The 12,792-nt window shown below is 38.7% G+C and overlaps 1 protein-coding gene across 3 annotated transcripts in view; it reads left to right on the plus strand.

Moving 5' to 3' along the window:
• Nucleotides 1-12,792, plus strand: part of LOC120529404 (calcium/calmodulin-dependent 3',5'-cyclic nucleotide phosphodiesterase 1C-like) — a 697,603-nt gene that overhangs the window by 510,463 nt on the left and 174,348 nt on the right. For all 3 annotated transcript variants that reach the window (XM_039753171.1, XM_039753172.1, XM_039753173.1), the window contains 2 exons: nt 7,377-7,477; nt 12,538-12,666. In XM_039753171.1, coding sequence (XP_039609105.1) covers nt 7,377-7,477; nt 12,538-12,666 — 230 coding nt within the window. The remainder of the gene's footprint in view (nt 1-7,376; nt 7,478-12,537; nt 12,667-12,792) is intronic.

Consider the following 12,792-nt stretch of genomic DNA (forward strand, 5'->3'; position numbering starts at 1 on the left):
AGCTGAAGCCCATCCGCAAAGCGGCCCGCCCCGCGAGGGTCAACAGTTTCCCATTTCGGGGTCCCGGCGTACCATCTTCCATGGTCTGGACCTGAAAAAGAAGACACAGGTGCGGAGACGTCGTCCCGACGCCGCCTAATGGCATTTCTGCTCGGGGCATACGGACAACGCCTCCACAAATGCCCAGCTCCATGGCACCTGTAACACCGGCGCACCCCTTGTATTTCAGGTGTTCTCCGGGCCTGAAAACAGGACGGGAACGCCCGTGCCTGTATCCGCTCAGCTTGGCTCGGGGCAGCTCTCCATTGCCTCGAGAGATCTCTCGCCGCACACGAGCTCTTGCTCACTCTTTTGCCCTCTCCGGAGACCCTCCATTTTTCTCCGGGCCTCCCGTTGCTCTGGGGTGCCGCAACAGCTTGGATCCCCTTATGAATTAAAGCGGACCCCTTGCCGCTTGCACCCTCTCGATCGGGCTCCGAGCACCGCCGCTTGGCGCCGGGTGGTCTGGGTGCCGACACATACAAGCCGCACCGCCCCGACTCTGCTTGTACTGCGGTCTCAGTACTCGTCCCCCGATCTACTGTCGGAACCCTTGCTACTTGAATCCCTTCCGTTACATCCAGGTTCTTTTCGCTAAGGATTCCATAATCCTGTTCGGTACCGTGTCACTTACCTGTACCGACGATCAGACTTACTGGAGAATCCCACGTCGCGCGCTAACCACCCCAGTATGGCTCTCAGGGGCGTCCGTAGTCTCCTCCAGCGTCTTGAGCACACTCGTCAGGTTCTGTAATACCTGCAAGAGAGGCTGTACAGGACAAAAGACTTTCTCTAACTCCTGTACAGCCAATAACAAGTCACTTAAGCCAGCCGGCACTGAAGTCGTACATTTCTCTGACTCACCTGCCGGCTGGGAGCCGTGGAGCTCCTGCGCATGCTCCGTTGGGTCTTCGGGTGTCCCAGGATTGACGTTCGTTGGTCCCGACTTCTTGTACTCACCGGCGGGACACAACACACACCGCCCAATCCGTACTTGTTTTGGGAGGAACTTCCGGTCTTCCAACGCCCTCCACCCTATGAGCAGACGTCTTCGGGAAGAGACTTCCGGGCAGCTTCGCCCGCAGCCATTCTGCAGTCGAGCGGCTCCTCTTCGTCTCCGCCGTCGCCTCGCTGTCAGACCACGGGTCGGCATGCTTCGCCACAGACGCGATTCGGCAGTCCCCTGCTAAAAACATGACCAGGCGACCGCAGGGTAAGTCCCGCCAAGCGTATCACCCTCCGACGTGAGACTTACCTCCCGAATCCGCTGTCGCCGGGCGGCTTCTTCCGCCGCCCCGCTGCCCCGTGCAGCCGCAACGACGACGCCGGGTAGAGGCATCGCTACCTTCAGGGCCCGGTTGCCCTTTTCTTCCCCATAACAGAGACGTCCGTTTGGCGTGGGTTTACAGCGGGCGTTTCCAGAGGCGTCAGCGCAGGCTTGCGTGTCGCGGCGGTAGTGCGCGCCGTCTGTTGTGCGGGTTGGCTCCACAAAATATTTATAAAGACGGGTCCCCTTTTAGCAGGGGTTGGTCCCTGTTCGGGCCATTGTGGAAACCGTACCCCAACACAGTCAGACCGACACCAGGATGTATAAAACACGCTATTTATTTTTCCTTTACTGCACCACAATGCCTTCTCTCATCAACTCTTTCCTTTCTTCTTCTTTCACCAACTCTTTCCTTTCTTCTTCTTCTTTCTTTCTCTCTCTTTCTCTTGGACCTCCTCCTCCTCCTCACAAGCTTCATCTCCTTCCTCCCAACTCTGGCTCTCCGTCTGGAAGGAGGCGGCTCCTTTTATCAGGACCCGGATGAGTCCCAGGTGCTCCCCTTGACGTCACTTCCTGGTGTGGCGGAAGTGTCAGGAAAGCCCCTGGAAGCACTCCGGGGCGTCTTAGAACCGCTTCCGGGAGCACTTCCTGGTATGGCGGAAATGTTGCCCTCCAGGACTCCCCAACTGACCGGGTGCCCCCTGGCGGTGGCCACATCCTCACACGGGCATCCCAGCTCCGCCTCTGTGGCCCCAAATAGACCGGGCGGCTGCCCTCTCATGGCTGAGGAGAAGTATTGTCCCCGTTGGGGACTGTCCAGGCGTCCCGGCCGGGCAGTGTCCCCGTACATCTCTGACAATATATATATATACACATCTATACACGTACATATATACAGTTATATATATATACATATACACACATACATATATATACATATACATATATACACATACTGTATATATACACACACACATATACATACTGTATATACAACATATACATATCTACATATATACTGTATATACACATATATATACAAATCTACATATATATATCTACATATATATATTAGGGGTGGGACTCGATTAAAAAAATTAATCCAATTAATTAGAGGCTGTGTAAGAATTAATCTTGATTAATCGTATGTAATCGCACACGTAAATTTGCCCCAAATCGCAAATGTTTTTTTTTTTTAATTTAAAACGGTTTTAGTGGGCGACAGAATCAAATAATAGACATGGACATGAATATTGTAAACTGAAGCTGTTTTAATTTCTGAAAAAAAGCTTTTAAACTGCATTTGAATTCAAAACAGAAACAAAAATATCATCCCTGGTTAAAATTGGGCAGACTTAAAAATAAAGTGGTAGTTTAAGTACTTTAAGTACATTTTCAGAATAGTATTGTCTTTAAATAATAATAACCAAAATTTCAACATAAAGTGCAGTTTTCTTCTTAAAAAAATAAATCAGAAACATAAAAGGTAATTTGACCAGCTTACTCTTTAAACTCTGAGTAACATTAGCCAAAATTATTTTGTACATTAGGCTAAAACAGTGTGATCATTGAACATTTTGTAATTAGATGTATTTAGAATTACTAACGGTCACGGAAGTCCAATGATCCCCAGTAAGAGCCACAAAGTCCGCTTTCTGTAATGCATCTAATTTTGCTTGCTTTTCAGTGTGCACAAAACCATGCTTTTATCAAGGCTTCGGGTAGTCGAAATGATCAGTCGTAGGAAGCGCTTTATTCCGACTCTAACATTTTTGTAGCTGTGATGTGTGCATCAGTGTAATGGATGTACCAGGAAATCATGCATTGACAAAAGTTCCGTTTGCTTGGAATTGAAAGTGTGATTAAATGCGTTATTTTTTAACGCGTTATGGAGTACATGCATCGAAGCTTCTCAGCTGTGCTTGTGCTAAGAAAGGGAAAATTTTAAAAATAACGTAACATGATTCTGCGTTAACCTAATATTTTTCATACGTCCCAAACCAAGGAGATCGAAGGTAAAATGAATCAGGTAGCGCATACATAGTCAGTACACCCCTCTCGGGAATCGAACCTCGAATGTCGGCGTTAGAGGCTTAAGACTCTACAATTAGCCACAGCGTGTGGCTTGTCTATGCTAAAGTATGTATTGTAGATCGGGTATATATATACATTTATATATATATACCCGTGTACAGTGGAGAAGTAGAAGTTATGAAAAGAAAAGGGAACATTTTAAAAATAACGTAACATGATTGTCAATATACAGTAATTGTTTTGTGAGTGTTATTGAATGTTGCTGTCATCAAGGATTTGATTATCATTATTTCTTTCAATCAGGCTCGTATTTGTAGGATGTGTTCAAGTTACATTCCGTGTTTGTCAATCGTTGTAAAGATAAGAGGTTTCATTCATCGATTAGTTCCTTACTGCATCAATAAACAGCTCGTCTTCCTTTTATCTGAGATGTGACAAACTGCATGCACGTTTTTTTACACTGTCTTCCTTTAGCAGGACATTCACTTTTTCCACCGTGTGCTTTGTTTCGCAGTAGCTGCACTTATGAATATGATTGTATGTATAAGACGCTTCATATTTTTTGCTGCCTTCTCAATTGTGTAATTCGGTTTTTGTTCAGCACTCTTTGGAACTGTTGCTTTTGTCTGCGCATTGCGTCAGTTCACGTGAGCCGCTTGGTGTTCTTGCATCGAAGGTTCCCAGCTGTACTGGTGCCATCTCGTGTAATGTCAGCTAAGACCCGCACTTAAAAGTTTCTCTCGCAGTTTCAATGAGTTTGTGCCAAACACCACCCTGACCATCTCATCTTCCTCTGCATAAGCACAGTCCTTCACCCGTGAATTTACCGGCAGTGTTTGTATTGGATTGCCGCTGATGGACGGCCTTATATGGGCAGGCACTAAATTACAAACGCTAGTGGCAGCCTGTCTATGAACTTAATTTAATATAAACTTACGGTTCACGCCTGCTTTGTTTCCGCAGTAGCTGTACTTATGAATATGCTTGTATGCATCATTTGCTTCATAATGTTTTTCTGCCTTCTCAATTGTGAAATGGCGCTTTGTGCTCATCGCTGTTTGGAGTTCTTCCTTGTTCTCTACGTACTTACGTAGGAGGCGTGATGATGTCACACGAAACTCCCCCCACGCCATCTCCAACTCAAGACTCCATTACATTATATGGGGAAAAATAGCTTCCAGTTATGACCCTTATGCGTAGAATTTCGAAATGAAACCTGCCCAACTTTTGTAAGTAAGCTGTAAGGAATAAGCCTGCCAAATTTCAGCCTTCTACCTACACGGGAAGTTGGAGAATTAGTGATGAGTCAGTGAGTGAGTGAGTGAGGGCTTTGCCTTTTATTAGTATATATATATATATATATATATATATATATATATATATATATATATATAATATTTAATGTAGGTAGATCATTTCGACCTGGTCATTTTAAAAGTAGCTCACAAGCCAAAAAAGTGTGGGCACCCCTGAACCAGATACACGTACTTATATGACAGCATGAACTGCTTGTAGATAAGGTTAGTCTTTTATTGGTGTCAACATATTGCATTAGTTTTATTAAAACTAAGTGTCGGTCATTCTAAAACCATTCATATGTGAGAGGCCCGTGCACTGTGTCATCCCCGGGCACCCGGGATTAATATTCGGGATTCCCGAATTCCCGTGAATGGACTCCCTAATCACATCCCTGGCATTCACACTGGAGGTTCACACACCACAGTTTTCACAAAAAGATTTTCCAAATTGGCAGATGATCCGTTTCTGTTCCAGCACCTGGGCACTGATCCCTTAAGTGACATCTTTGGTGATTTGGGGCTTCAGATTTTATGTTTTTTTAATAATGTTTAAACATTCCATTCCATATTTTTTTTCTGTCTTCTGCTAAGGTTAGGTTTTTGGACATATGGAATTACACTCTTCTCCTCGTGTTGCTGTCTCTCTTTCTCTTACTCCTTTTTAAAAATAAAATACACAAAACTTCCTACAAATTTATTCATATATTCTCTATCGGGCAGTGTGACCTACCATCCAGTCTCAGTTTTTTTTTTTTTTAAATGATCTCTTCAGCAGAAAATCATACGCTGTTCCAAATTTTCAATAATGACAAATTTCCCTATGTAAAAGATGTACTCTACGACTCTTTTCAAACCCCCTACATCAGCTTTGCTCCTCTTACATTCAAGATACATTTCTCCACTAGTTCAGCAGCTATCCTTCTGACTCGTATTACTGTTTTCTTGTTTCTAACATTTTCTGTTTGATTTTGGCCACCACTATTACTTTTTCTCTTGACATTTTTCTAATCTAGACTTCTCCGCTCTCAATCTCCATTTTCCTCTCTCATTCTCTCGCCAGGAGAGTATTTTTTGCTTAGAAAAGACTACTGAAAAGTGTCCAAATTTGTGTTGAAACCAGTGGAAATCACCCTTCGATAATCTTCAGTCAGAAAGGTGAAGGAATTGTGGTCAAGGTGGGTGGGTAAGGGTGTAAGTGAGGGTGTAATTTTTTGTATGTCACTTACTACTTGTTTAAAACTTTTTTTTCCTTTTACTTTTTTATTTTATGTTAATAAAATAGTCATAAATTAGTAGTAAATAAAAAGCCGTGTTCTTGTGTTTTATATTTTTGGCACAATTTGTTGCGAGTTATTTTTCAATATTCATATGTGTTAGTTTAACTGAGAAATTTAGGTTTTTACTGTACAAGCATATTCTATAAATAGATATACTGAATTATTGAAAAAATGTCTGAATGTGTTTTGGAAATATGTTGTTCAGTTCCTGCCATTTTGTCTTTGTGCTTTATGAACCAACCAGGATGATCTATAACCAATCAAGCAAGTTAAGTCAGATCTTTATGGCTGAAAAGAAAGTTATATCATTAGTTATCTAGTCATTTTGAGAAATGCGAATAATTGTTAATTGGGGGTGGTTGTTCATTATATGCACACTTTTTCAGAGCAAATCTTTTGTTTTAATCTTGCCACATATTTACTTTGGAGGCAAAGACTGGGGTCTTCTGTCTTAAGTGAACTGGTTTTTAAGAGCATAAAGTAGTGGAATGTCATTTTGTTTGTGTTTAATTTCAAAAGGCAAAATAGTTTTCCCTTTACTGGAAAAAAAAGTATTATATAATGCTTTTTAAATGCATAACTATAATGCTGAAAAGCACTGGCCTCTTTTAATCTTTATAGTTTTCAGAATGCTTTTAACCCCAAAGACCTCAATATATGAACAAATCAGACTCCTGCAACAATTCATAGAACTGGTTAAACATTGGAGACCAGACCTGATTACTTTTTGAAAGGACCAAGTAAATAGAATCTCCAGTTACAAAAAATGAAACTATCTGAAACTGTGTTTAGTTTTTGACAGGATGTTTTTCTTTAAAGAAATGTAGATATTTGTACACAATTTATTATATCATTCACAAATCTGCTTAATCCAATTTAGGGACACATGGGGCTAAGCTTATCTTGGCAGCACTGGACGTAACGCAGGACACAGCCTAGGAGAGGGGACCAATGCATTGTAAAGCCTACTTATACATACAGCCACATAGGAACCTATGCGTAATCACCAGCTAACCTAACCTGCACATCTTTGGGGATTTGGTAGGAAAACTAATGTACCCAAATGAAAAAGCACACATATATAGGCGGTATATGCAACTCCACACAGAAAACATCTGTCCATGAAATGACAAAGATAACTATTATATTACATTGCTGCACAACTTAATACTTATTTTATTTCATTCTAGATTTAGTGATAAATTCAAATTCTAATATATTTTGTAGTTTTAACAGTTTGCTCTTAAGATCACACTCATATCCTGAATTATTTATTAAAAAAAAAAATTACTCCTATGATGTAAACCTGTGATTTATGTACTGCAGTTTAGAAAAGGTTTCTAGAAAGAGGAGCTGATGAGTAGAATGAATTGCCAACAGGGGAACACTCAATGGCATAAAAGTATCTAAATTGTTCAGAGCTGACAGATTTATCTTGCTATTCTTGATTTTGTTTTGCAGCACTGGCTGACAGAACTGGAGATTTTTGCCATGATATTTGCTGCTGCTGTCCATGATTATGAGCACACTGGGACTACAAACAACTTTCATATTCAGACCAGGTTGGTGATTAAAAAAACTGATGCATTTTTTAACATCCAGCTTTTTGTATTATATGATCTATGTATGTTCATTGTGGATTTTGGGTAGAGAAAGTAAAAATCACCCTTTAGTAGAGTAACCCTATCTCAAGAGTCTATTTCTGAATATGTTAATGTAAATAAAATAATGCCTTTTGAAGTTTTTTTTTTCTTTTCAAAAATTTAAAAAAGAAGGGAAAGAACAGCATTCAACTCACTTATCTATGTTTAAAAAATGGATTTGTAAATCATTAAGAAACTGAAAGGCCAAGATGTGAGTATTATTTTCTTAACTAGGTGGTGCAAACTGGAATTAAGCAAAATCCTACTAATGTAACATAAACATTTACAGATCAATGTAATTATACTCTCTGTCACCGAAACTCTGACAGGATCAGGTTTAACAGATCTAAAGCTGCCAAAGAATCCGAAGACAAGTTTCTGAGAGTCAACAGTTTATATGAAAGGCTCCTGACAATACAGCAATTTAACAGTTGTGTTTTTGCTAATCTTTGTACCATTTAAGGTTATTCACCAGATTTTAACTGTTTAAATTGTATTTAAAATTGAAAAAACTGAGGAGTTCTAAAATTTTTACTGTTAGTGTATTTATAGATATACATACAGTATATAATGAATATATTTAGTGTGCAAAAAGAAAAAGGAAAGGATCGATACAATAAAGTAGATAAAGCAACACAAATTTGATGCATTTTCAGATTTGGTCTTTGCATTACAAGAAACATATACCATAATGAAAGTCCAGAGGAGAATGACTTGCTTGATTTGGGCACTGAGAGGCATGATCTATTAGGAAAGACTAAAGATTTTTTTGTTTTGAGCAAACAGAGATTCAGATGTGATATTATTACAGTGTTTAAATTTATTAAGATAATTAGTACTTTAAATCCTTGTGGTTACTTTAGAATATTTTTTTCAGCAGGAACACACAGACACAGTCGGAAATATAGTCATATTAAACCCCTCTTAGTCTGCATAATAATTTACTCTACTTTCAACAAAAAAGATAACAGCAGTATGTCTTTCATTTCCTAGGAATATCTGAATACTGGGGTGTTTTCCGAACAAAGATTTTTAGTGAAGCAGTATTTAGTTGTGTGAAATTAAATCAAATGTGAAAAACTGGCTGTGAAAAAATTGTGTGGCACCCTTATAATTTTGCTGTTTTGAATGCATGTAAATACTCAATATTGATTACTTACAACACCAAATTGGTTGGATTAGCTTGTTAAGCCTTGAACGTCATAGACAGGTGTGTCCAATCATGAGAAAAGGTATTTATTAAGGTGCTCAATTGCAAGTTGTGCTTCCCTTTGACTCTCTGAAGAGTGACAGCATGGGATCCTCAAACCAACTCTCAAAAGATCTGAAAACAAAGATTGTTCAGTATCATGGTTTAGGGGAAGGCTACAAAAAGCAATCTCAGAGGTTTAAACTGTCAGTTTCAACTGTAAGGAATGTAATCAGGAAATGGAAGGCCACAGGCACAGTGGCTGTTAAACCCAGGTCTGACAGGCCAAGAAAAATACAGAAGCGGCATATGCACAGGATTGTGACAACCCACAGATCACCTGCAAAGACCTGCAAGAACAAATTGCTGCAGATGGTGTATCTGTACATCGTTCTACAATTCAGTACAATTCGCACAAAGAACATCTGTATGGCAGGGTGATGAGAAAGAAGCCCTTTCTGCACTCATGCCACAAACAGAGTTGCTTGTTGTATGTAAATGTTCATTTTGACAAGCCAAATTAATTTTGGAACAAAGTACTTTGGACTGATGAGACAAAAATTGAGTTATTTGGTCATAACAAAAAGCACTTTGCATGGTGGAAGAAGAACACTGCATTCAAAGAAAAACACCTGCTACCCACCACTCCACCACTGTCAAATTTAGTGAAGTTCCATCATGCTGTGGGGCTGCATTGCTAGTTCAGGGACTGGGGCCCTTGTTAAAATCAAGGGTCAGATGAATTCAACCCAATATCAACAAATTCTTCAGGATAATGTTAAAGCATCAGTCACAAAGTTGAAGTTACGCAGGGGTAGGATATTACAGCAAGACAATGACCCAAAACACAGATCGAAATCTACAAAGGCATTTATGCAGAGGGAGAAATACAATGTTCTGGAATGGCCGTCACAGTCCTCTGACTTGAATATCATCGAAAATCTATGGGATGATTTGAAGCAGGCTGTCCATACTCGGCAGCCATCAAATTTAACTGAACTGGAGAGATTTTGTATGGAAGAATGGTCAAAAATACCTCCATCAAGAATCCAGACACTCATCAAAGGCTATATGAGGCATCTAAAGGCTGTTATATTTGCAAAAGGAGGCTCAACTAAGTATTGATGTAATATCTCTGTTGGGGTGCCCATATTTATGTACCTGTCTAATTTTGTTATGATGCATATTGCATATTTTCTGTTAATCCAATAAACTTAATGTCACTGCTGCAATACTACTGTTTCCATAAGGCATGTCATATATTAAAAGGAAGTTTCTACTTTGAAAACTCAGCCAATGTTAAACAAAAATCCAATGAATTAAGAGGGGTTCCCAAACTTTTTCATATGACTGTCAAATGTAATTTTCACAAAAATATTAGCAAATTTTCTTCACATGAAGAATCTTAAGACACATGAAATAAACAATCAAGTAGTATGATAGAAAGCACCGCTATAGGGATCCTCAAATTTCGACTTATTCTGGAGAATCTAGGTGATAACGTAGAATATAAAATACATCAGATACCAGATTCAGATCTCTCTTGTTATTAAAATGGCAAATCTATTTTCCTCTAGTCCTCTTGGAAGTGGTAAAGCTTCATGTTTTCCTCATTAGAAGGTATCATAATATCTAATCTGGGAAGTTGTGGTTCAGTAAATTCTTTAGGAACATAGCAGTGCAACTTGTTTCTGCTGTTTGTATGAAGGAGGTATCATAATGTTATTCTGAGATAATGTTTCCAGGCAATGTTTTATTTCAATATGTTCATATTGAGAATGAATCAAAGGAGATATTTAGGTATAGCAAGTGACAAAAAACATATTTCAGGCAGTAGCACTTTGATAACAATTTTTGCAAAACAATGCCTGACCAAGTCATGAACTCAAATAGCTAATAAGGAAAGAATAGATCTTATAGTTGTTGTAGAGAAAGAAGTGACAAATCTGAGTCAATGAAGAAATGTGCTAATTAAGTAAGAGTCTTCTGGATCTTACTGAAAACTATGCTGAGTGAAAGATCTGTGGATGGTGAAGAAGGAGAAGGAAAGTAGAAGATACTGAACTTGCAGAAAAGTACTCTTAGGTATAGGTATTTACTTATATATAATAGTCATCTGGAGATTTGCACTGACATCTGGTGACTGAAAGCAGAAAATAAAAAGATCTGGGCTTTTCCTATACAGAGATAATAAAGGTAACCTAGAGAAGATATGAGTATGTATGGAATCCACTTCGAAATAGAATTGGGTGCTGAGGAACAGTGTAAAAACAAGAGACAAGAAGTTGTAAGGGGGTTGATAATTGAGATAAGGCTATGGGTTAAAATTTAAAAAAAGAAAAGCAGATTTAGTCATACCAGTGAGCCATCAACCTTTGCAAGTCTCTTCCGATTCCACTGTTGTGTGTCTAATGGGTTATAATGCCTGGAAACCAGAAGTCGTTAAATGTTAATTGATTTTAGGAAGTCAAAACAATCCTAGTTCTTTGCAACTGATTGATGATCAATGCACTTTTGTATTGCTTGAACACATGTGCACTTTACTTAGCTTGATGAAATTTTGCATACAGAACAGTTGACATGAATATAAATAATTCCACAACCAGAAGAAAGGAATAATATATTGTTTATCAGTGGAGCTATATGAATGGGTCTTTTTTGTTGCGTAAAGCCTCAATAGCTGTTAAAACAGAGCAGTTATACACAGGGTTCACACAATAATATATTCATATTATATTATTATATGCTTATTATATTTCAACTAAGCATTATACTTTGTACAAAAACTCCTCTAGTGAGCACATAAGATGTGTAGTTGGTTATAGTGTACATCCAAAAATGCTTCACATGTCTTCTATTGGAGATAGCTTTGAGAATTTGATTTTCATGTAAAGAAATTTATTGTCATGTGGGAATTTTTAGAGGATACATCCATATATGGCCAGGAATCTATTTATCTGGATTATGCAGCTGTTTTTATCTGAATCTGATTGACATCTTCATGAAAGAATCTACATTCAATGAATAAAATGACCCAATGTTAATGCAGCTCACTTGAGTTCAAAACCAGTCTGTAAGCAAGTTAGTACAAGACTGCCAACTTTGCAAGTTATTACTGCATGGCTTTAAGAAATCTATGATGGGCCCCACTTCTCTGTACATAGTAGAAAGCCTAGAAGTAGACACTGTTGATATCTTGTTACATGATCCACTGGTCATTTTGTGGTAGTGTTTTGTATTTGACTTGAAAGTCTTTCTGTAATCATCATTTCCAGCATTGTCTAATTTTAAGTTCATAGTATCATTCAAAGTAGAAAACAATTGGTCACATTCATCCACCTCTTGGTGGATATTGCCACTGTTTCTGAAAGTAACTTTTGTTTTTGTGGCACAAAAATAAAATGTTCTTGTAATAGTTATACAATTTACTCATAAAATTGGATTTCTTGACATAAGTTGAAAGGCAAAAATTTAATACATGAACATTCTCTCACATTATCTAAAGAAATATCCACTAATAGAAAAACGATAACTATGTGACAAGACCTACATTCATGACCCACATGAGCCATAGACCCTTTTAGTCAAAAATACATTTTAGCATTTATATGCACTTTTCAAGTTTTGGTCACTTGTGTTTAAATTAGTAGATGCTATGGTGTTACCTTCTAACAACCATTCATGAAATACTTTTATTCACAGGTCTACTGTAAGTGCAAAATAAGCATTAGATGTAAAAATTATTTACTTAAATTTACTGTAGTTTTTGACTTCTTTTTAATTATTACAGGTCTGACACAGCCATTTTGTACAATGACCGAGCAGTGCTTGAAAATCACCACGTAAGTGCAGCTTACCGACTTCTACAGGATGATGAGGAAATGAACATTTTGTACAATTTATCAAAGGATGACTGGAGGTAAGTACCAAGAGACCGCGAGTGACTTTCCTTTGATTTTCTGTAGTTTTTGTTCAATAATGATTGTAATTACAGAAAGCAATTTACTTTTTGCCATTTTAGGGCCAACTTTTTACTGCTTGTACA

The sequence above is a fragment of the Polypterus senegalus genome, chromosome 5, assembly GCF_016835505.1.
Source record: "Polypterus senegalus isolate Bchr_013 chromosome 5, ASM1683550v1, whole genome shotgun sequence".
NCBI lineage: Eukaryota > Metazoa > Chordata > Cladistia > Polypteriformes > Polypteridae > Polypterus > Polypterus senegalus.